This window comes from Caretta caretta, chromosome 19 (assembly GCF_965140235.1).
Source record: "Caretta caretta isolate rCarCar2 chromosome 19, rCarCar1.hap1, whole genome shotgun sequence".
NCBI classification, from domain to species: Eukaryota; Metazoa; Chordata; order Testudines; family Cheloniidae; genus Caretta; species Caretta caretta.
The window spans coordinates 9,325,297-9,351,672 of record NC_134224.1 but is presented as its reverse complement, the minus strand read 5'-3'; the positions used below and the strand labels follow the sequence as shown (position 1 = coordinate 9,351,672).

General features: G+C 42.6%; 1 protein-coding gene across 1 annotated transcript in view; it reads right to left on the bottom strand.

Moving 5' to 3' along the window:
* Positions 1 to 26,376, bottom strand: part of MAN1C1 (mannosidase alpha class 1C member 1) — an 89,426-nt gene that overhangs the window by 45,268 nt on the left and 17,782 nt on the right. The window contains exon 2 of the mRNA XM_075121348.1: positions 17,840 to 17,936. Coding sequence (XP_074977449.1) covers positions 17,840 to 17,936 — 97 coding nt within the window. The remainder of the gene's footprint in view (positions 1 to 17,839; positions 17,937 to 26,376) is intronic.

Genomic DNA, 26,376 nt, shown 5'->3' with positions numbered 1-26,376 from the left:
CATTTCTCCAGTTTGTCCAGATCATTTTGAATTTTAATCTGATCCTCCAAAGCATCTGCAACTCCTCCCAGCTTGGTATCATCCGCAAACTTTATAAGTGTACTCTCTATGCTATTATCTAAATCATTGATGAAGATATTGAACAGAACCAGACCCAGAACTGATCCCTGTGGGACCCCACTCAATATGCCCTTCCAGCATGACTGTGAACCACTAATGATTACTCTCTGGGAATGATTTTCCAACCAGTTATGCACCCACTTATAGTAGCTCCATGTAGGTTATATCTCCCTAGTTTGTTTATGAGAAGGTCATGCGAGACAATATCAAAAGCCTTTGTCTACCATTTCCCCCCATCCACAAGGCTTGTTACCCTGTCAAAGAAGGCTATTAATTTGGTTTGACAATGTCTTGGAAAATATGGTTTTGAACCCAAGGCTGAGAGCATCATTCAGCAGAATGGTCTAGGGGGATGGAGTGTGAGGCTGGGAGCCAGGAATTTCCAAGATCTAATCCTGTCTTTGTCCTAGACCTTGGCCTGCTCAGTTAGTCTCTCTCTGTCTCAATTTCCTCTACCCACAAAAGGGCAGAAGGAGTCAATACTGACCAATCTCCTAGGGGTGCTATGAGGATTAAATTATTTATGAAGTGCTTTGATATTCTAGCATTGAAGTCACCAGGGAATTATTATTATTATTCAGTAAATTAATCAGAAGCAGACCCTTACTCGTTTCCAAATTAAAATCGAACAATACAGACCCAGTTGGCTGCACTGTTAGGCAAATCCTATTATTTACTTCTTTGTGTTCAGATTGGGAATGAATATCCCAATATCCTTGAAGCTTTGGGAACACAACTCCCCTTGCCCATACCCTCCCCCTAAAAAGAGCTTTGAACCAAGTTGAATAATAATAACAGCAGTAGATCTGACACAGCGCTTTTCCTCCAAACACCACCAGGCTCTTCAGTCCCATTTTACAGATGGAGAGACAGAAGCACGGAGAAGGGAAACGACCTGCCCAGGATCCCATCGGCTCAGTTGCAGAGTCAGGAATAGAACTTAGCTCTCAGTGCAGTGTCCTATCAATGGACCATGCTGCCTCATACAATTTAGTATTTGTGCAAAGTGCCTCACTGACAACCCCGGAAGCTGAAACCCTACTTATCCACAGAAAAGGGACACCAAGGGAAGCAGCAGGGGAGGTTTCCCCCACCTGCCTCACCAGTGGAGCCTTAGTTTTGAGCTGAAGGCCGATCTCTAGGGCCGAGAGGAGAGTTTAGCCTCAGTGGCCCTCACTGCTGAGTCTGAAAGCAGGGTTGAATCTGTCAGGCCTCTATTGCTGATGGCAAGAAGGCCCATCACGTGCGTAGGTGGTTTTAGAGATGTCTGCTAGGAACCACAGGACTCTGTCAACTCATGTCAAAGAGGCCTTGGAAGAGCCTGTAGCTCTCTGATAATTATAATTACTAAAACTCAGTTTCGGCTACAACAACGCAACAAATAAGGCTCAACAGTACATGGGAGTCACAGAACAATACCAGCCATGACCCTCACTAAACACCTCTTCTTGTATTGGCTTCCTACCAAAATCTGGTCAACTGTAGTATCAAGTTCCCCATCTTTACTCCTCAGTCATCTGAACTGGCTGATCTTCACTCTGCCCTTCTCAAACACCTCAAGATTGGCAAATTAGTTACTCTTTCCCCCCTCCCCCCCTTCTTCCCCATGCTGGCATATATTGGCTAAAATAAAACACTCTGTAGCCTTCAATTTTAACTTTACTTTACAGTCCAAAGGTCCCATTGTTTCAAGTTTAACTTTTCCACTCTGTTAATTACACTCTAATATGGAAACTTTTTTTGAGAAATCACTGTTGAGTGATATAATCTGATTCTAAAGCAGATTCCAAAATGTAAAGAGGTGGAACAAGAGAAAATAAGTTTGTGATCAAATAATCAGAAGGATCAAATCGGTTGCTAATGATTTCTCTCCCGTCACTAGCTTTCTTGCATAGAGGCATAGTGCTTGTTCAGCTACTGTAAATTAAACAGAAAAGCTAGGTAAATGTAACAAAGAGGTTTACAAGCCTTTATAAATTGAAATTCTGAATTAAGGCCTTATAAAATTGTCCCTTTACATCCTACTACTTCAGCAATCTATATATTGTTTCTACCACATCATCAAGACAATATTATTTACCACAAATTCTGCTAATCCCAATGACAACAGATCACAGTTAATGCCTTAACTCAATTTATTTTCTAATGTAGTTTTGTCTGTGAATTTAAAAGATATAACACTGTGTCACTTTGTTCCCTTTGTTTAGTTTACATTACCTTAAACAAACTACATCAGAGCAATAAAGTACCACTACAAAGAGATAAAGGAGACAAAAATTAGTCTAAGAACTAGAAACGATCCATTCCATTCTTATTAGCACATTCTCCTGCAAACTAAAAATCTATTTGCTTTTGAGTAACTTCATTTGTTTTTGCTTTCCAAATAAACCATTCTAAATATACACCACTGCTCGAGTTACAAGACACCTCATATTCAGAATGTTTCTGTCTCCTCCACATTGATTCTCCTTACTCTATTTTTTGTGCATAAGTCCAACCTACAACCCCAAAATATTTTATATCCTACACACATGCTAAAAATGCAATCAGATAGATGGACATTTGTAGAGTGAAAGCAGCAGATATTAATTGTCTTGCAACTACCTGATAATTATTTAACAGATTCATCAGAAATCCACCCACTTCACTCCAGTCAGTGTATGCACTCAAGACATGTAGGAATGTTATCAGGCGGGCCAAATCGCACCTGGAGCTGCAGCTAGCCAGAGATGTCAAGAGTAACAAGAAGGGTTTCTTCAGGTATGTTGGCAACAAGAAGAAAGCCAAGGAATGTGTGGGCCCCTTACTGAATGAGGGAGGCAAACTAGTGACAGAGGATGTGGAAAAAGCTAATGTACTCAATGCTTTTTTTGCCTCTGTTTTCACTAACAAGGTCAGCTCCCAGACTGCTACGCTGGGCATCACAAAATGGGGAAGAGATGGCCAGCCCTCTGTGGAGATAGAGGTGGTTAGGGACTTTTTAGAAAAGCTGGACATGCACAAGTCCATGGGGCTGGACGAGTTGCATCCGAGAGTGCTGAAGGAACTGGCGGCTGTGATTGCAGAGCCATTGGCCATTATCTTTGAAAACTCGTGGCGAACCGGGGAAGTCCCGGATGACTGGAAAAAGGCTAATGTAGTGCCAATCTTTAAAAAAGGGAAGAAGGAGGATCCTGGGAACTACAGGCCAGTCAGCCTCACTTCAGTCCCTGGAAAAATCATGGAGCAGGTCCTCAAAGAATCAATCCTGAAGCACTTGCATGAGAGGAAAGTGATCAGGAACAGCCAGCATGGATTCACCAAGGGAAGGTCATGCCTGACTAATCTAATCGCCTTCTATGATGAGATTACTGGTTCTGTGGATGAAGGGAAAGCAATGGATGTATTGTTTCTTGACTTTAGCAAAGCTTTTGACACGGTCTCCCACAGTATTCTTGTCAGCAAGTTAAGGAAGTATGGGCTGGATGAATGCACTACAAGGTGGGTAGAAAGCTGGCTAGATTGTCGGGCTCAACGGGTAGTGATCAATGGCTCCATGTCTAGTTGGCAGCCGGTATCAAGTGGAGTGCCCCAAGGGTCGGTCCTGGGGCCGGTTTTGTTCAATATCTTCATAAATGATCTGGAGGATGGTGTGGATTGCACTCTCAGCAAATTTGCGGATGATACTAAACTGGGAGGAGTGGTAGATACGCTGGAGGGGAGGGATAGGATACAGAAGGACCTAGACAAATTGGAGGATTGGGCCAAAAGAAATCTGATGAGGTTCAATAAGGATAAGTGCAGGGTCCTGCACTTAGGACGGAAGAACCCAATGCACAGCTACAGACTAGGGACCGAATGGCTAGGCAGCAGTTCTGCGGAAAAGGACCTAGGGGTGACAGTGGACGAGAAGCTGGATATGAGTCAGCAGTGTGCCCTTGTTGCCAAGAAGGCCAATGGCATTTTGGGATGTATAAGTAGGGGCATAGCGAGCAGATCGAGGGACGTGATCGTTCCCCTCTATTCGTCATTGGTGAGGCCTCATCTGGAGTACTGTGTCCAGTTTTGGGCCCCACACTTCAAGAAGGATGTGGATAAATTGGAGAGAGTCCAGCGAAGGGCAACAAAAATGATTAGGGGTCTGGAACATATGAGTTATGAGGAGAGGCTGAGGGAGCTGGGATTGTTTAGCCTGCAGAAGAGAAGAATGAGGGGGGATTTGATAGCTGCTTTCAACTACCTGAAAGGGGGTTCCAAAGAGGATGGCTCTAGACTGTTCTCAATGGTATCAGATGACAGAACGAGGAGTAATGGTCTCAAGTTACAGTGGGGGAGGTTTAGATTGGATATTAGGAAAAACTTTTTCACTATGAGGGTGGTGAAACACTGGAATGCGTTACCTAGGGAGGTGGTAGAATCTCCTTCCTTAGAGGTTTTTAAGGTCAGGCTTGACAAAGCCCTGGCTGGGATGATTTAACTGGGAATTGGTCCTGCTTTGAGCAGGGGGTTGGACTAGATGACCTTCTGGGGTCCCTTCCAACCCTTATATTCTATGATTCTATGATTGCAAAAGTGACCACCGCCCCAAACAGTGCACACCTATATCAAGGTGAGAACTAAGAGGTAAGGATACACACTTCTGAACTAATTACATCACTCTTGCCCAAAGTGAGGAAAAATAAAAGCACAGATCATTTCCTGCAAACCAGCACAGAAAACATGAGGGTAGATAATCCTATTGTACGAGTCTTGGGAATGGGATGTTTTATTGTACATAGCTACAGAGTGTCGGCAGAACTTTGAGAGAGCTGTTTGCCAAATGAGGATACTCCACTTCCCATTGGAAAAAGAAGAATTCTAAAGACCACATTAATAAGACCTGCCCAAACATCTGGCTATAAGACATCTCAATCTGTTTTTCTTTGTTAACATGAGTCGATCCTCTGAATGCACAGGAAGTGTTAATGAATCACAATTCCACCTGTACTGTACAATGTGTGTCAGCATATGTGCTACACAGTTACTAGGTAAACCTGGCACCAAATACAGAAGAGCCCCATGAGATTTAGCTATTTGGTTGCTAAGGTCAAATTCAATACTGTACGTGGATTCCTCCAGCTGGGAAGGAAATCATTATTTTGTATTATAAACCATTCATGGTTTTCAAATCTCAATCTCCCCCAAAGAATTACGTCTGTTGTTCAAAAGAATTTTCTGCTGTCTCTCTCTGAACAAGGGCAGTTGGGTGCCAGGGAGGAATAGAAAGAAAGATATTCAGTTAATTTAGAAAGTTGGCTATGGCAAGGTAAACTACAATGGGAAGTGAGGGTGACCAAAGCTATCTGACAAGATTCTTATTGTGCTCTGAAAAGGGGAGGCACTTGATAGGAAAGTTAAATGCACAGCATAGTAATAGTACCTTTATTACCAGGCCTGGCTCGACAGTGTTAGTGGTGTCTGATCCCAAAGTTTAATCCACTGTGCCTCAGTTTCTTCATCTGTAAAACTCATTTCAGGTGTGTGGAGATCTTTTGCTGACAGGCATTGTGCATTGTGTAAAGTATCAAATCACCCAAAACTTCTTGGAGTTCAAATTGAACTACTTTCTACTCAAGAGCTTCTGAAGGGAGAAACTGGCTGTATTGGACCTTAAGGGCCTACTGCAGCAAGTCTGCACATCTGCTATGGAGAGCTCAGTGAGACAGTGAAAGCATGAATTATACAAATACTCCTTTGGGAGAGAGGTTTTTTGTTTCATTTCAGCAACAGCACTTGGATGTCATGAAACTGACATGATTATTTCTTGCAAAGTTAGGTTATTTGATAACCAGCGAGGCGTAAGTCTGGATACAACAGTTTAAACAGGTTAAGGGATGGGGACGACATACAGTTGGAGTGAAAAGCTTCTAGTTTCTCTTCTGTCTGTCTGAAATTACATTTAGACTGGTTAAAGGTAATAGGATTATATACTTTTTATTTTTTCTTCACATGCCACCCTGAGTGACTGCATCAGTTAATGAGAGGTACCTCAGCAGGCCTATTAAAGTGAACACACACATCCCATCTAAAACAATTATCCATGGACTTCAAGAGACATAGCTAGCAGTTAATGAGCAGAGGCTGCTAATTCATCTTATAATTCAAGAGAGAGAGACTTTGCTAAAATAATCAGAAAGAAGGTGCCCTTCCAACTTCCAGATACATTTTCCAAAAGGCGGTGGCAGATGTGCTATGACAGGAAAGGAGAGAAGCAACTTGTAACTCTAGACAATATTTCTTCCTCAGTGAATGATGCAGAAGATTCATTCGGAGGAGCTTCTTAGAGCATTTTAGTTTGGGGAGGAAAAGTACCGCTCTCTTATGTGATGCTCTGAGAACTCAACCCTTCTGATGGTTTATAAATGAACATGCTTAGAGCTGAACCAAAGGGGCAGGGATAAAGCTTCCCTCTCCCCTCAAATACAAATAATTCTGTTGTTCAGTGTATAGCTGAATGGGAGGTGCAGTGCCTGGAGATGCTAGACACTTTAAAAATGAGCCTCTTCTTTCTGGTTAAAACTGCCAGTATTAGAAATGGCTCTCTGGGTGCCACCCTGCAAGGTTCCAAAAACCCTCATAACTCAGTGAAGCCAATGGGAATCATGGGACGCCAACAAGCATTTCACAGGATCAGACTCTTAGAGATGGACTAGAGTGGAGGGGAGGGCAGGAACTTCTATTTAAACGGCTTTCTGACTGCTCGGACATACTAACTGCAAAACCAAAAGGCGACATTAACAAGCAGTATGTTAGACTTAGAATTTTGGTTGTGCAGAGGAATCAGGAAATTCAAAATACTGATTCCCACAGCAACCAGAACCCAGCCCGCCTGGAATAAGAAACACTTTATCCTCTTATAAGATGCTAATTTTAATGCCTACAGGCTAAATTTTGTCCTCAGATACATGGATAGAGCTTCAGTGAAATCAGTGGAAGCCCTTCTACCGTCAGCCAAGGGGAAAACTCAATTCTTAGTTCCTACGTCCTTGAATTATTTGCTATCACGTGCAGAAAGCACCATGTACATGGCTTTTAGGGATTCATATGTGCAATATGGCTGAGTTACGGCTTCCGTGAGCACCATCGCTTGGAATTTAGTGATTTTGAGTGCAAAGTTTCAACCAGAATGTTGTAATCACATAGTATTTCTCCCAGAAGAAAATACAGGTGCATGTGATCATATGTTCAAATAAAAGCATTGTGGCAAAAAATGGAAATATACGTAGGTGTTTTTAACTGCATGTTTGTAAATCTGAGCAACCATATGCACTGTACATTGCAACTGATATGGAAAATGAATCATGCCTGTATGACACCATTTTCATCTACAGCATCTTGATTTTCCTCAATCAATTTTTAACTCGAGTCCAGCACAATCCGCTTTTCCATTGGGGAATCACATATGGCATGCATTACGGTGCATTAGAACTTTTGACAACAAAGTACCACAAAACGTTTAAACATGTTTATTAAGACCAAAAAAAAATTTCTGATCACTCAAGAAAAGGCTGAAGGGATTTTCTTCAAAACTTCTGCAAAAAATATTTTTTTCCCTTTTTATCTTTTGGGGACAGAACATGCCCGAGAAGTTTAATCTCAAAAGAGAATATTTTTAAAAATTTGTGAGGGTCTCAGAATTGAAGTGCCTGCCATGTGAAGCTAACTTTGAAATCGTTGACAAATCAGATAAGAAAGTCGATGTCCTATGGGAAGATGCTAAATAGGTATTAAACAGGACAAGTGATTTTCAGCTCTTTCATGCGAAAAGGAGGCATGTTTCAGAAAGATGAGAGAATACAGGGAATGAAGGAGGATACCTCGAAAAATTACACAGAACACAATGCTGTAAAAGAAGCAGTTCTACAGGGGATCACTTAGGGGGTGAATGAAAAACAGGCAAAGTCTCGCACTAATCTAGATGATTATTCAATAATTCAAGTTTAAGGCACTTAGGTAACACCACAAAAAAAAAAAAAAAAAAAAAAAACATGAGAAAGGAGTTAAGCCCTAAAATTAAAAGCTAACATAACAAGACCAGTTCTGACCCTACCCAGTCTCTTAGAAGTTCATTTTTGAAAAAGACGGATAGCAGTGAATTAAAAATAAAGAGAAGAAATGGGCTTCCTGCTACATAATTTATCTCTACCTCTCCTTTCTGAATAGACAAGGGGAAGTCAAATGCAGAATTAAAAAAAAACCAAAAGCTGCAATGCCAAAGGCCACAAGATATTTCCGATTATTTATATATACACACACACCTCCCCTCCCAATAAATAAATAATGTTCTAAATTTGTTCCAATTTTCTGACGAGTTTCTGGCGTTCTTCATCTTTTTTGGCGGGGAGGGTGGACTGGTTGGGAAGGAGGCAGAAGAGAACAACACACAATGCCCATATTTCTAAAAATACCATTAGGGACATAATTCATCTTCAGGAACTCAGACGTCACACGAGCGACAGCTCTATTCATCCAGTCAGCTCTGCACAGGACGGACCATTCCTTCCATATAGGCTCCTTGGGACTGTCTTTTTTTGTTCTGTGTTTGTACAGAGCCTAGCACCATATGGTCCTACTCTGTGACAGGGGCTCCCAGCCACTACAGTCATAAATAAATAATGATCTATGAGAGTCCTGGTGACTTCACTGAGAGTCTGAAAAGGCCCATCCATGCAGATTCAACTGCAGATTAGGGTTTATATAATGACATGTACAAGAGAGAATGAAAAATACAGTCCATGCTGAGGAAATGCACACACTCAGGGGTCGTGTTCCGGTTCTTGTGCGCACAAGTGAGAAAAGCAGCAGGATACGCGGGCATAAGCAGACTATAATGGTTATACACTTGTTATGGCTCCTCTAATATCCAAAGAGCTCATACTTCCTACCTCCTCCCCAGGACTAAACCACATAGGAGAGTTTCGGGGAAAGGTTTATGGGTCAGGACAGGGGTCATTGGTTTTACTGCATTCGGAATTGTCACCTGCCTATGTACCTTCCCCCACCGGGATCACTCAGCGCAGCCAGCCGTGCGTGCTCTGTGTGGACACTCCAGGGCTGGCCCAAATTACAGGTATGGAATAACACAGCATATACTCTTTTTTCCCCACACAAAATATACCAATTCACTGAATTGGGCAGCCAAAGTGCCTAACCCACCAATGCAATGTGTAAAAAGCAGTTACACCAGACGCCCCGATCTACCCGTCAGTTCTTCTTTTCAACCTCAACTGTCTCCCTATCAACCACTCACAGCCTCCACGTTGAGCAATTATTGTACAGCCTTAACTCTGATGTTCACTAATTATAGGCCTGTGGTTTTTGATGATTAACATAGGGTTGTTCTGACTAGCCTAAGCTACACTGTATGTGTTTGTGTAAGTTAGGTATGTATGGCATCTGATTGCACATAGGGCCTGGAAGATAAGCTTGCCTAAACATTTAAGAAAGAGATACAGTAACCTATAGATGGGTGATCTATGCTGTCAGTGACTGTTCTACGTTTGCCATCCGGTTCTGCAAATCCTGCATTAAAATTAAGTCAGCCTTTGGTGTGCTGTATTGACTGGCGTTGATGTTGCAAATTTCAATGCTGCCAGAATCACTACCATCATCTCCATAATACTGAAAAGAATCAGTCTGTAGTCCAACCATCCCCATTATCAGCTGGCCACCTTTTAATCACAGGCTTGATATCAGTGAAGACTGGACAATTATTTCTGTATAATTAGAGTCCAGAATGAGGCACAAACAACATCCAGAAAAGGATAATTTTTCTTTAAATGTTTTTTTTAAAACTGCATTTTAAATTTGCCTTTTAGTGCTGAGACAAAGAAAAACAGATAATTACAGCCCAGCATTAGTTAATATCCTTGTCTACAAGAGTGCAGGGCTGCTAAAACACTGCTCCTTTCTTGCATACTAGTATATGTTCTTCTGCTTCATATTTCCCAGTCATCTAGAAAAGAGCTTGGATACTACTCTCTAGTCACAGTCTTTGAACAGGAATTTCTTCCTTTGTAGGCTTTTATCTGCAAGTTTATATTAAGACAGAAAATGTGATGTCACTACATAAAATCACCTCGAATACTATGTGCCGTTCTGGTTGTCCCCTCTCAAAAGGACATATTAGAATTGGAAAAGGTGCAGAGAAGGGAACAACAATGATTGGGGGGGTGGATCAGTTTCCACACGAGGAGCGATTAAAAAGACGGGGATGGTTCATCTTAAAAAACGAGATGACTGAGGGGGGGATCTGAGAGAGGTCTATAAAACAATGACTGGGGTGGAGAAAGTGAATAGGGAAGTGTAATCTACCTCTTCACATAACACAAGAATTAGGGGGTCACCCAGTGAAATTAATAGGAAGAGGATTTAAAACAAACAAAAGGAAGTATTCTTTACGCAGTGTACAATCAGCCTGTGGAACGTGTTGCCAGGGGATGTTGTGAAAGCCAAAAGTATAACTGGGTTAAAAAAAATTAGATAAATTCATGGAAGATGGTCCATCAATGGCTATTAGCCAAGATGGTCAAGGATGTAACCCCTTGCTTAGGGTGCCCCTAAACGTCCAACTGCCAGAAGCTGGGCCTGGATGATAGGGGATGGTCACTCGATAAATTGCCCTGTTCTGTTCATTCCATCTGAAGCATCTGGCATCGGCCACTGTTGGAAGACAGGAGACTGAGCTAGACAGACCATTGGTGTGACCCAGTATGGCCATTCTTATGTTCTTACTAGCTGTTTCTCTGAGGGTTGTTTCTGTGCAGAATGTTTTAAGCAAATTTGAAGATACTTTCCTGGGTTTTGGCTTCATTACATTCAAAACTCAGCCCAGGGTCATCGGATAGTTCACAGAGCTCTTGAGGAAACAAGGGGTGATTAATGGCTTTATGCTGATGTTTTTGTTGCCTGGTTTTCTACTATCAAAACCCTGCAGTCAACACTTCTCAGCTGTCTCCTGTATCTAAAGGGCTGAACTAACACTCTAGATCCAAGCACGCACAACCTTTGGAGTTTGCATCTGAACTTGGCATTGTGGGACAAAAATCTTAGAAATCTGGGTTCTGGGGATTTGTCTGAACCTGAAACTCAAAGCTAAATTCAGGGGAGGGAAGGACACATGGTTCAAATCCAATGTTTGCACAACTCCCTGTAATATAGATTTGCGCTGACTCTGATGCAAAGCCCACTGGAGTCAACTGGAGCTTTGACTTACCAGGCTTCGGATGAGGCCCTAAGATTGTACGTGACGTTAGCACCATACTTGGACAATTTGAAAGTCTTGCCAGGGTGGCTTTGGATACTGGCTTATGTTTATAGCAACACATTTTTGCTTTGAAGTATTTTATAGCCTTTATATGCATAAAAAGTCCCCTAACATGCTGGGAAGCCTTCAGAACATTGAGAGTCTTGAGGCCTTTGACTATCAAAGAAGAACACGGTCACATCACAGTGCCCACAATACGAACTGGTTTTAAACATGGGGGAGTATTTTAGTTACAATATACCATAGAACAGCAAAGGCAGCCTGATTTCAATAGATGTCATGAACTTTTACTCCCTCCTGGACCACCAGGGCACACAAGTGCCACAAAAGCAAGGATTTTAGCCCATTGCGGGGCAGTGGGATGCTGATCAGCTAATGATCACGTTCAGGGCTTTTAAAAGGCATTAGTGTGTTTGAGGGAACCACCACCCTCACCACAATCTGGAGAAGAGAGATGTAGGTATGCGCCTGCTGGAAGGTTAAAGATGTGCCTTGTTTATGCGGAAGGTGCAATCTCTGGCAGGTTGGGGGGTGCGGGGCAGACACATGGATACATGTCAGTTCCAATATGAATCATTAACAAATTCCCACTGACTCTGTTGTTTGGATGGATAGCCTGAATCACTGCTTCATACTGACAGGAAATAGGTTTGTTGCTACGGATTTCAGTGGCAGCAAAAATAGTGTAAATACAAAATGTCCTTCCTTAAAAACAACATTCAACCGGGTAATATGCGACTGAAAAAAATGAAAAAAAAAAGAGAAAAGGCTAACAGTGTTCCAGGAAGAGCGGAAACATCTTCATTAGCACTGCCAGGGGGTGTGGGGTGGGGAGGGGGGGAAGAATGTTTCTCTCCCTAAAAAGCACATGAAGCAAACTGCATAATGTGATAGTCAGAGGGAATAATTCTGGATGCAAATTCTGAGAACTATTATTTGTTCAATCAGATAAAATGACACTCCAGGGTTTTGCACTTTTGTGATCACAGGGAAAGAGGCACCTACTCGAGCCAAAAAACTCGACAGAGCGAGCATGCATTTCTGTTCTTGTTGCTCCAGTCAATATTTTCATCCCATTACCTTTCCTGCATTAAATACATATACATGAACGCCTATTGCTTCTCATTGGCTGATTGCTCCCTTCCTGTCTCCTTGCTAAAGTCACCGACAACAAAATATGCTCTGTGTAAGCTCCAAAGCTCATCTCTTTCCCCATCAGAAGTTGGTCCAATAAAAGACATTCGCTCACACACCTTGTCTCTCTAGTATCCTGGTACCAACAAGGCTACAACACCACCGCAAAACAACAAAACATGCAGCTTTTAGGAAACTGTGTGGTTCCAGGTGGGCAGGGGGGACCACAAGATGGATCAAGTGACAGATAGTGGAATACAGAGCCTTTTATATCTAAGTAGCTTGTGTGAATTCAGCTGTTCAAGTTGGTGGTGACCAAAAGTTGCTACGTTCCATGACTGTTCATGAGTCCACGCGGAATGAGTTTGGTGGTCTCAGCCCAGTGGAGAAGTGTCCATATGAAAAAAAACCCCAATAAAATTGGCATTCATTGATCTTTTAGACGGCAGTCTCAGAGTGACCAAGGATCAAAAGATTCTTGATGCTGAGCAACACTGTCACCTCGCCAGGTGATCAATCTATCCAGGTTAGGGCTGAGGCATGGTAGAAAGCAGGGTTAGAAAGCTTGCCTTGGCACAGATCATGCTGTAATTATGTCAAAATCTAGAGGACCTCAGTCTCCAGAACCTTCATTTGGGCACCATTCTAAAGCACTAAATTAAATAAGATGTATTTTATTAAAATCACCCTCTTCCCTCCCCCATGTCATTACAACCCTGCTCAACCTAGGGACTCGAAAGCACACCATTTCTGAGCAGCTGAGGCTGACAACATCCCATCTGCAAAGCAGGCTGTCAATACCGTCCAGGCAGCTCTCAAACCTCCAGGCCAAATAAATGAACTGAGCCTATGCAGCCGCTCATTTCCCAGGAATTGTTGATGCAGTACCTGGTACACTGTTGTACTTGGTCGCCAAACAGCTGAGCATGGAGCAATCCCAGGGCTGTCTGCAACCCGCAAGGACGAACTCGGAAAGTTTTACATCATTGAGACCTAGCTGCTGTCAGATCCTTGCCGTCTAGTACTGCTGACCTGACCGTGTCCTCAATATGACAGTCCTCCCATGTATTCACATCAGAGAAACTTGCAAAGATTCACAAAGATGGTACAAATTCAGCAGATGCTGAAAGCAGCAGAAGCCCTGACAAGACAATTTTAGGTGCTAAATGCAATATCCAGATCTAGTTAGAGATGGCTATTTTTGCACCAAAACTAGTATATTAAAATGCTGTTAGATTCTGAAAACAGGCTGTTTAACAGCATTGTGAAGTTCCATATTTATTTCCTGTCAGTGATTGCAGGGCAAATTGGCTCAGGTTACAAATCAAAAGATGGATTTTTCTAGCTGCCAGCATTGCATACACCATGAAATATCTAAAAATCAAACTTCCTAACTTATCACTGTAATAAAGATTCTGCAATTAAAATTTAACTGACAATTCAAGTTGATGCATGACTAGAAATGGAATCTAGCTTGTTTTCCATAGCTAAATAAACTCTGCAAGACTAACAGGTTTTAAGAACATTTTGTCCAAAAAGTAAACAGATATGACAGACACAGCAGCAGACAGAATAATAATTCTGTTATTTAATGCTAGTTATTACCGTGACAGGTGCATCAGAAATGCCTCGCTAGATAGTAACTTTGCCCTTCTCCAGCTCTTTTACTCCAAGGATCTCAGCATGCTTTACAAATAGTGATTAGTTCGGGCTCATAACACCAAAGAGAGGAACACCGGGAAACAGAGAAAAAGAGGGGTTAAATAACTAGGTCACACAGGTCTAAGCTACAGTTGGGAACAGAATATATCCCTGTCCCTATCAATTTGTAGCCGTAGCTACATCCTCTTGCATAGCCATACTTACAGACATTTTTTCTAAACAAATATGTTTTGGGTCTGATCCTGAGAGGTGCTAGTAACCTGCTATTCCCACTCAAGTCAGGGTCTTTAAGAATGGAGGAAAGACTACGGAGAATAATGAAAATCCTGAAGTTGTAGAAAAAATTAGAGTGCCTGAAATTTAGCATGACATGGGATTTAGTCCTTCACCACAGAACATTCTCCACGCCCTCAGCTGTGTGATCCAGCAATTCTGACGGCATTCATTTGAAGTGAAACCACCAAGTGGATGTCAAATGGCAGTATGTTCTAAAATGAGTTCACCCCCTCCCCACCCCAGGTGAGCATGGAAGGTTGGGAGAGCAAAAAAGAGTCTTTACCAATAGCCCCTGGCTAGTGGTCTCTAAAAAGATCGTAAGTTATTGCAATGGGGGAGGGTATTATTTGTACAAACGAGCTGTACATGGAAAATTAGAAAGTCCTGGTACAAGCTGGTTATAAGAGAAGGATTTGGTGCATTATTTTCCCACGTAAAAGTGTAAGAATAATTTGTCGTAGCTGATCTCAGTCAGGTCTGTTCTCAATGGTAGCAGATGACAGAACGAGGAGTAATGGTCTCAAGTTGCAGTGGGGGAGGTTTAGGTTGGATATTAGGAAAAACTTTTTCACTAGGAGGGTGGTGAAACACTGGAATGCGTTACCTAGGGAGGTGATGGAATCTCCTTCCTTAGAGGTTTTTAAGGTCAGGCTTGATAAAGCCCTGGCTGGGATGATTTAGTTGGGGATTGGTCCTGCTTTGAGCAGGGGTTGGACTAGATGACCTCCTGAGGTCCCTTCCAACCTGGGTATTCTATGATCAGACCATTGGTTAAATAACATTGGGACCTTGTCTCCATGTCTATGCCATGCATGCTTCAGAGAAGATAACCCCACCACCAAACCTGGCCACTGGTGTAATTCTAGAGGTCAGGAAGAAGTCTCTCTCTCCCGGATCCCCATGTATGAAGGGGCATTATATGGAAGACAAAATGGGCAGAGAACCTTTCACAGTCCTAACCTGCCCCCTCCTAAGCAGAGCTGGTTTCCGGGAGAAGGAAAGAAAGTAACAGGTTTGGAGACAGCAGAGGAAGAGTTCTGCTCTGCTCATTATGGACTGTGTGGATGGTCAAGCAGGGGCAAACACATCACTGTTCTATGAAAGCAGAAACAGAATCACCAGAAGGTGAATGTTCAGTTTGTATTTCTATTTTGACTTGCACAAACATATTTGATGAAAAACAGGTCCCCCGCTTTTCTCAGGGTGACGCTGCTGATAACTGACGGTTCAGCAGTAAGTGAGCATCATGTACAGAACAGGGAAAAATCTATCACCCTTAAAGAACTGGAATATTTTTCAGTCACACAAACATATTCTAAAATAGCCCCCAAAAGGTGTCCTTCCTCCCACACAGAAGCAAGCAGCTGCAGCAAAAAATCTCAGCTGAATTTCGACACCTCAGGTCAGGAGAATACCAGGATTGCCTACGGTACATCTGTGGTTTGGAATAAAAAGGCATTGTATGAGACAAATCAGTATTCCCCTAATTTCTAAATGCATTTTAATATGACAGGGATACAATACTCTAGCAAGGGACTGTTTAGTCCTTCATTTCTTTACTAAGCAGCAGTTTAGAAAGGGGGGAAAAAAGCATATTAACAGCATGAAAGGCACCATGTAGCATCTCTTCAGTGATTGTCTGCAAACCCTTCTGCTCCAGAGAGTGTTTTCCTTGAGAGCCCTCACAGACACGTTACAAGCAAGCATAAGCACCACCAATTGTTTTAGCATGATAAACACATTTAAAACCTTTCAATATCTTTTGTCTGTTTACAGCTGCGTTCCTTCAGGAATTCCGACAAGTTCACCAGAATGGAAAATGCCAGACTAAGTGATGCAGCAAATGCAAATTCTAAACGAAAAACCAACCTGTGGCAGGATGTTCTTGGTATTGCTGGAGAAAAGGGAGGAAGGGGGAACGGCTGGGTGAAACCAGTGCTTCCGAAAAAGGGGATTGGGATAGCAATGACTGGACCAATGAGGCACAATGCAAGCTTCCCCAAGCTGCTCTGTCAGTTCATCTCTGGCTTCCACCCAAGAAACATAAAGAACTTCACTAATATTAATGAAGTAACCCTTCCCATACTCTCCTGACATAAGTATTATCTCTGTTGCACACAAAGAAGCGGGCACAGAAAAGCAAAGTGCCTTGCCTACGATGACATAAGGACTTCGTGGAGCACTGCAAATAGATCTCCTGACTTCCAGTCCTGCAACTGAGCTACAAGACCATCCTTTCCGCTCCTACCATCTGCTTCTGCAGCACTGGGATCCCCACAGAGCTCTACCATTAGGTTTTAGTACTGAAATTATGCAAGCTGTCACTCCCCCACCCCTCAAAAATCTAATCTGCTAAAGAGAAAAATTATACAACACAGTGTAGAGTCTTTAATATTGATTCCCTTATTCAATATTTCACGAAGTCTACATCCCCACTCAACAGTGGAGCAGTAAGAGAGAAAACAGAATTTGGTCAGATCCTGACGTTGACCAGCTGAGACAAAGAGTAATGTTTTCAGGTTGAGATTAACTTCATGTTTTAGTGCAGAAATTGGTCAGTTTTGTAATTGCTCTGCATCTCTCCAAGACACACTTTGTGCTAGATACAGTAAAAAAGTGATCGAGGCTGGGATTTTCTAAGGAGCTGAAGAGAGTTTGATGCCCAACTCAGTGGTGGATTAGCCACTGGAACAATGGGGCCCATGCCCTGGAAAAATGGGTACCCCAATGCCCTGCTTGGCACTCCTGGTGGGAAGTAGGGTCAGGGTGCGGGGGCTTGCCCCACTCCACCCAGCGCTCCTGCTGGGGAAGCCCCCACGCCCTGACCCTGCTCCTCACCAGGAGCACTGGGCATACGGCGTGGGGCAATCCCCCATACCCTGACCCCACTCCCCACTGGTAGGAGCACTGGGCGGGTGGGAAAAGCCCCCACACCATGACCCTGTTCCCTGGCAGGAACGCCGGGTGGGCAGAACGTGCCCCGACCTCACTCCCCCTGGCAGGAACATTAGGTGGGCGGGGGAAACTCCCGCGCCCCAACCCTGCTCCCCAGCAACAGCGCCAGAAGGGTGGGGGAGAGGGGGCAGCAGGGACCGCAGGCGGAAGGGGTGGGGAGGGCCTTCACTTGCTCTGGCCCAGGGCCCCACAAAACCGTAATTCGCCTCTGGCCCAGCTTCAACAGAATACCAATGAGAGTTGGGCACCTACCTCCCAGAGGCTCCTTTGAAAATCCCAGATACCCACTTTGTTAAAGGGGAAAGAGGCTGAGGTTACACAGGCTGCTTCTCTGCAGCAAGGGGAAAGGAGAAGAAATGGGAGTTTGCAGTGCTGTTACTACTTTGCATTTACACGGTGGCAACTTACCGAACATGTTACCAATGTGTCCATTCTTAGTTAGTGGTCGAAGTTCATTTTTTCCGAATGCATATCGTCTGTAGTTATCCCAAGCAAACTTCATCATCTACAAAGAAATAGGGGGGAGGAGGAGTAGTTAGACAGATCATTAAAGTGAACTAAATTTCAGATTTAATGCAGGGCTTGATCCCGATCAGTGCAGAGTCCTGCATCTTCTGGTGACCCACTAATTATGAATGTCTACACTGCACTGAATACATAAGAATCCTGCTTGAAATTCACATTCGGTACCATACTTTTATTATACTATGGTATTTCAGGCTTGACAGGATGGACCCATCAGTTCTGGGGCACAATTTGGGATTGTGATAACATAGTAGGTCCGCAAAAAGAAAAGGAGGACTTGTGGCACCTTAGAGACTAACAAATGTATTTGAGCATAAGCTTTCGTGAGCTACAGCCCACTTCATAGTAGGTTCCTGATTCTAACTTAATATCCAATACTTTGTTGTCAAACTAAATGGGAGTTTTGTATGAACATCAAATTATTTGAATTATCCCATTTCAGCAAAGAACTTCTAAAATTTCAAAGTGCTAATTACAAATGGGAAAAATATAAATGCTAAGCTTCATGGGTCTAAAATTAATTCCCCAAAAGAGATTACATTTTGAGTTTTAACATTTCCTTATGATATTGATAGTGAACCATTCATCAGGTACAAGAGTATTAAAACCCTACCTGATCATTTGCCAAACGCAGATATATAAATATGTATTACATTGAAAAGGAAGCAGGACTGGGGTGAATCATGCACATAAGAATACGGAAGTGAGCAAGAGAAGAAGCTGATCTTATCTTAAAATAAACATTACTCAGATTTAAACTTTCCCTAATGTTCAAGCTGAACCTTCATTTTTATTAATTGCAGATCTCCATGCTTTTGAGGAAGAGGATGGAATCCATGTCATTTTGAAAGCTTCCAATCAAGACTCAATAGCATCTTCTCAAGATGGTTTTGTGGGAGCCCTCCCCCATCAGGAAGATGGATGTCTGAGAGATCCTTTCCAAGTCAAACAATTCTCTGACACAGAGCTGTCTGTGTTGGGAAGAACCTCCTAGAGGTCATTGGATTTGCCTTCCTGGGAGGATTCTGGGTACTGGGTTTGGTACGATTCCAACATGTACATGCAAACATTGTTTCTTCCTTCCACTTGCCCTTTTTGCTCTAGTTGGCAGGGGAAATAAACTGACAAGTATCCTCTCTTCAGACAGGAAAGACCAGGACTTTTGTCAGGTTCCAAGCAGTCCTTTAAACAATGCCTCCTTTTATAAATCCAAACAGCTCCAGTCAGATTGGTCTAAAACCTATGCTTTTCTTTGACTCCAGTCCTGGCATGAAGTCATATGGTGGATCTGAAGGTGGCTTTGGAGGATCAACAGTAATCTCTATCTCTGCCCAACTAAGATATGATTGTTCTTGTTAGAGTGAGGGGTTTAAAGACTGTAGGTGAATTGTGGAGAAGGAGCGATTAAAACAGTCACGCCTATGTAACAGTGGCCAATGTCTATCTGTCCAGATTAGGGATTCTTGGACTATTTATTGCCCAAATATACAGGCTTCATTCATCTAATATTCTTCCAGCTGTTTTGATTCCCTTGCTGTCCATCCCTCTCCAGCTGTCCATTTCTCAAACCCAACATAGCGAGCATCTGCCTTAATTAGCACACATACAAAAAGCCACACCACCAATGTTTTTTTTTTTTCTTTTTTAAACATCCAGCTTCCAAAGTAAAGTTTCACAGGGCTGGTCCTACGAATGAGGATAAACATTTGCAGAACTGACTGATAACATTCAGACTCCAGCACTGCCAGAAGGAGGAATTTTGGATGAATAAGTGAAGCCATTTTGGCTTTATGCATTTTGTGTGGGATGAATTAGTCACTAGAGCTCATTGATTCTAGGAAGCTAAGACTTAATGACCAACAGAGCAACAACCTCCTGTAAAAGGCACTTGAGTATGCATCAATCATATGACTCAGGGTTTTCATTTTTTCTAGGTCGATGCTGTTTTCCAGTGACAGTATTATTTTTAATAGGACGTTTTCATTATTTTACAATTTTTGTAGCAACGCTTTTGAGAAAAGCTGGGGCATTTCCTGGATGAAACTAAGCAAAGCTCCTTTATCCTCTTCTAATAAGGGTATGATCCTGTACGCCATTGAAGAGAGGGATGGTTTTGCCAGAACTTCTACCAGGGGCCGGGCTCCCACAAAAAAAGTTTTCCTGTTGCTGGTGTAATAAATATAAAGGGAAGGCTAACCACCTTTTAAATCCCTCCTGGCCAGAGGAAAAACCCTTTCACCTGTAAAGGGTTAAGAAGCTAAAGATAACCTCGCTGGCACCTGACCAAAATGACCAATGAGGAGACAAGATACTTTCAAAGATGGGGGGGAACAAAGGGTTCTGTCTGTCTATGTGTTGCTTTTGCCGGGACCAGAGCAGGAATGCAGGTCAGAACTCCTGTAAAGGGCTAATAAGCAATCTAGTTAGATATGCGTTAGATTCCGTTTTGTTTAAATGGCTGATAAAATAAGTTGTGCTGAATGGAATGGATATTCCTGTTTTCGTGTCTTTTTGCAACTTAAGGTTTTGCCTAGAGGGATTCTCTATGTTTTGAATCTAATTACCGTCTAAGGTATTTACCATCCTGATTTTACAGAGGTAATTCTTTTACTTTTTCTTCAATTAAAATTCTTCTTTTAAGAACCTGATTGCTTTTTCATTGTTCTTTAGATCCAAGGGTTTGGGGTCTGTGTTCACCTATGCAAATCGGTGAGGATTTTTATCAAGCCTTCCCCATGAAAGGGGGTGTAGGGTTTGGGAGGATTTGCGGGGGAAAGACATTTCCAAGCGGGCTCTTTCCCTGTTATATATTTGTTAGACGCTGGGTGGTGGCAGCAATAAAGTCCAGGGGCAAAAGGTAAAATAGTTTGTACCGTGGGGAAGTTTTAACCTAAGCTGGTAAAAATAAGCTTAGGGGGTTTTTCATGCAGGTCCCCCATCTGTACACTAGCGTTTAGAGTGGGGAAGGAACCTTGACAGCTGGTGATAAAACCCACACATCAGAGGGGCAGAAGCTTGCAGATAAGGGAACTGAGAGATTGAGGAACCCTTTTGTTTCCCCTTTTAAATCATAACCAAGGAGGAAGGGAACACCCTTTTGGCAAAGACATGCAAGTTCCACTTCGCTGGAAAGTTTATGCTTTGTTGCTGAAAAATAAGCCAACTACATATTGATTGTTATAACGAATATTCTGCAACGTGCATAACTAAGGTTGGGATGAAAATCAGAGAGGGGGCAGAGTGGGTATACCTGCTACTAGGTCTCTCTGATCCATTCCAAGAGGCAAAACATTTGTTTTTCAAAGTATGTTGGAGCCCCAGGATCTGTCCTCCCTGGTGCAGATTGATTAACAGTATCCAGAGAGGGTGAATTCTGCCAGCAGAGGAAAAGAAATTGCCCCAATTACCTCCCCTTCAATTTCCTGGCAGAATTTTAATAGGAGACACCCCCCGTCCCCCTTCCACCACCAGACGTTTCATACAAAGCCAGAGAACTTCAGGAATAATCTCCAAAGTTTGCTCACTTTCACATGCCACCCCAAAATGCTGTTTATGGAGACAGCTCCCCCACTCATTAAGCTGGATTGGGTCTTTTCTCCTTCAAAATGGTTGACCAGGCAAATGAAGTTAAATTTGTCATGCAGCTCTGAAGAGCCTCAGTATAAAATGATTTCCTGCTGGCTGCAATGCCTGAAACTTTCTTTTGCTGTTATGTTCTGGGCTGATAATCAGAGGCTGGACTAGATTCGGCATGCTGCCCAGAGATACTGAGAAAAATTTCACTTGCAGTTTTTAAACTCTGGTATATTTCTGTGATAAGATCCATGATGTGGCTCTATCTCAGACTCCAGGATCAAGATTTCCTCCCTCTGACCACTGGTCCAGAAGCAGTGACTGGAAAAGTTTAACAGCGAACAAAGTTCACAGTTCTACCAACTCAGCCCTTTTGCAGCAGCTGTTCCAGGCCAAGCTTAGCGCACATCTCAGGAACCCCTAGAGTTAAGAGATTAATTGCGCCTCAGAAAGTGGGGATTCCACATTTTCATATGGTATAGACTGAGGACTGGTACGTAGCTCTGAAGTTTTTAAGCAGTTAGAATCAGACCCATGTGGCAAATACCTATCGGGGTGGTCTAGAATCGATAATACTACCTCTCGAGGTCCCTTCCAATCCTATGATTCTACAGTTTTCAAGTCTGATTTCTGATGAAATGCCAAGGTTAAAAGTGAATGTTTTATACCATTCTAGACAGGGAAGATCATGATATATCGAGCTTTAAAACAATGTCAAAAAATATAAAGAGTTTTATGCAAACTGGTTCATAATTTTAGATTTTAATATTTACTGGTGTGCTGCATGGCACTTGACAATTATCGATCTGACCCTGAAGTACAAACCACCCGTCTTTCAACTGATTTACAGCACAGATTCCAAGTCACGATTAAACTTGCCAGATTGCCTTTCTTCTCTGTCTGACCTGTATAATCCACCCTCTTTCCCACAAAGAAATCCAGCTACACATTTAAATGGCATTGTCAATTTAAATGTGTCATAGACAAATACTTCCTTACCCATTTTACTAACACTTTGGATTTTTAAAATTTTCACTGTTGACATAGTTTACTTCCCACAGTTTATGCTCTGAATACTTTTTGCGCGCCTCTCAGCGTAGATAATGGAAATCAATTATGGCCTCAATCCTGTAAACTGTTCCGTCTCAGCAGAGCCGTGTACCCCTGGGGAGCGCTGCTGACAGTGGGTGGAAAGGTCGATTTGGACAGAACAGCTTGTGGGATCAGAGTCTTGGTTTCACTTGCAGGTTTCAAACGCTGCAGGGGAAAGACTGTCAGGCCTGTTTTCATTGCATTTTTTCTTCAGTGTGAGGCGACATTTGTATTAGATGTAGGTTTTATAAAAGCTATTTTTAGAATGGTGGGCCACATTTTTCTTGACAACAGTCCTTTAAATACTGCAGCAAGATAGATTACAAATGTTTCATATTTACACTGACAGGTAACACGCTTCTAATTCTGAATGGCTGCACCTACATTGTTACCATATTTCCTCTGATTCACTCCCTTCCTTTAATTTGTTTCCATTTGTTTGGCAAGTCTTGACTCAGTAAGAATTTGCTTATATGACCAACACAGCACCTGGTATATGTTTATTTAGTGAATCAAATTCAGGGGTAGCACCAGCCAGTGAGGGGGAGGGGGGGTAAGATTGACCAGAGAGAAAATTGTAGGGGGGGGCTGTGCCCCACCTTGCCATAAGCCCCACCCCTCCATGGCCCCACCCCCTCTGTGGCCATGCCTCCTGGCCAGGTCAGAGGCCAGAAGCTGGAGCCAGGCAGTGCGGGGCTCTGGCTGCTTGCAAATGGTAAAAGCTGCCCGGGTGGGAGGACCCAGCTCTGGGGCTGGCAGAGCCCTTGGGGAACAGCATGCAACCACCTAGGGGTGGGGCCCAGGAGCCCGGGCTGGAGTGAGTCAGTCCAGTCTGCTGTGGGGAGCCCCGGACCCTCCGCCTGCCCTGGGTGGCATGCCCCAGTCGGTGGGGACACAGGCCAGGGGCTGTTCTTGGGCACCCCAGCCCTCTGCCCAGGCTTACTTCTCTGCTGCTGCTCTAGAAAGCAGCAGCTGCTACGAGGCAGCTATGAGGGCAGGGGGGCCTAAGGCAAATTTTGGGGTGGCTATAGCCCTTGCAGGCCCCCCTCCCCCGCCCAGCACTGCCCCGATCAAATTATCAATAAAGTTCTATTAAAAATCCTACCGTGCCAAGCTTCCATTAGTTCCTTGACCTTGCAGTGCTTTAGCAGCCCAGGATTGTAGGCCACAGAACACACTGGACAAGTGTAACGTGCAATTCCTATCCCTAAGTATTAGGGAGCTTGGGTTTCCAAACTGTTGAGAGTGTAGATTCGCTGACTTCAAATGCAGTTGAGGGCACTCAACAGATGTGAAAAGGCAGGGTTAGGGTTTCAAAGGGTATCATGGTGGGGAAAGAAGAAGGCCACTAACCAGAACTTTATACAATGAAAGCAATCAGGCCACTTGTGTGAGCTAAGCACTTTGCTAACACAAAGAAGAACCCTCAGGGTATATGATGAAGAAACAGGGTCCAAGATAAAAACTTCACCAAAGAAATGTTTTACCAAAGAAATATTCTACCATGGCAATGGGCATGCACAATACTTCAGATGTGATGTAACATATGCAGTATTTAACTAATTAAAAACCCTGGGTTAAATCTGCTTGTAAAAGCAGAGAGGATCAACGAGAAATCAAACTCACGTTTGCCTCCTCACGTCAGCCCTGTATGATTTTAAAATGCAGAGCATTTCCAAACAGCTATTTGATTAGTTTTATCCATCTAGGCTCGGATAATTAGTAAACGCCTAAGAGATGAAATTTAAATATGCCAACCAATCAGTCCATTTCAAGAGCTTCCCATGAACATTATACAAAGCAATTATCTTTACAAGATAACCACTTTCATGGCTCTTTTGCCTTTAAAAAAATCCTTACCCATCAGCGCCTATAAAATATTTAAACGATCCCACTACCTACAAAATTCCAAGTTGGGGTTTTCCAACAGCAATACTTTTTGTTGCTGCTTGTTTTTCAAATTATCATAAGCTACCCACTGGTTTGCAACTCAAAACTGGTAGGTTTTTTCCTCTTTGTCTTTTTGGTGAAGTGGCTGTTTGGAAATGCTCTGCATTTTAAAATCATACAGGGCTGACATGAGGAGGCAAACGTGAGTTTGATTTCTCGTTGATCCTCTCTGCTTTTACAAGCAGATTTAACCCAGTGGCAGTATCGTATAGGACCTGACCTTTTCTGCCGCTAGCCTGGTAGATCATATGAGACACAACCTGAATTTTTCTGCCACCCACCTTTTAGGGCACTGAAATTAGCTCCCGTTCCTAGTTCCGATTTCTTACCTGCGGTACATTGCTGTATATTTTTCCCACCCTGCAGAAAAATAATTTTCCTGACAAAACTATATACTAAAAGGTACAACTTGCTGGCAGTGTCTCGCAGTAAGAGTAAAAGATAGGTGTGAGACCTTATTCTAATCTCACCTGTTTACACTGGTGTAAATCAGGAGTCATTTCACCAAAGTCAAGGGAGTTATACCAGTGTAAACTGGTGCAAGATCAGTATCAGGCCCTCAGTTATATTTTTAAGACAGTTATATATACACCCAAGCCCCAGTGAAGAATCTAATGATGAACTCAAATTAAAAAGCTTTACCACAGAGCCATTGTCATGCTGAGTCACTTTCAGACCTACTTATTTTGAAAGCATCCTTAGAAGTCATTCTACATAATATTTTTATTGCTAAATGTTGTGGCACTTGGCTAACAGGTTTCATTTAACCAGGCACTAATAACCACAGGCCATTATTTCACAATTATAAAAGCCTGTAACTAGCAGAACAGACACTGCTAAAGCAGATGAAGAAGTTACTAGGCAACATGCAGAAATGGACAGCAACACTGACAATCCATTCTAAAGTAATTACATTTTATAATTAAAGATTACTGTAAATCCAATAGATCCCAACAGGAACTTGAGCAATTTAGAGACACCCTGGCTAACCTGTCTGTTTTAAAGCAGTCATGTTAGCTTCTAATCTTGAATAAAACACAAAGAAAATGGTTACTTTCATTTAAGCACCTGACAACCATAATGTGCGTCATTTCTTTAGTCATTAGTTGGATCTTTTCTTATTTAACTAACTTTCACAAAAACTGCATTCATCTTTATTGGCACTGAGGTGGTGAGTACCAGGGATTAGAACTGGGAATGGAAGTTTGAACTCCTGATGGGAAAACTTGTTGCCACCGACGTCGTGGAAAAATCCATTCCCTACTCTTCCACTAATGCTAGCTCCTCTGAGCCTCAGTTTACCTATCTGAAATATAGAGCTAATCATTTCACAGGAGTGGTGAGGCATAATAAATAAAAATGAACTACTACTATTAAACTGAATTTGAATAGCATTCTGCATGTTCAAATGTAAGTAACACGAAAGGATTAATTCTCAACATTCAACAAAGTAAAAATCATTATCTCAAAGATTTTACAGGTGAGGAAAAAGCAGGCAGAGAGGGAAAGTGACTTCCCCATCATTACTCAAGCAGCCAGTGGCAGTCAGGATTACAACTCAAGACTTAATTTAGCTGCAGCTGCACCCCACTGGGACTCAATGCAGAGACAGGTGCTTAGCATAATGGGGTCCTTGATTGGTAATGTATGGATTATTATGCTATCGTATCAAGAGAGTGATACACCCCTAGTCAAATAAATTGTTTATCTACCACAAATTTTAACACCTGGGATTATAGCCTTTGTTCACATATGTTAAGGAAAGAAGGCACCATTGCAATTATCTATCCAGCCTCCTGCATAAC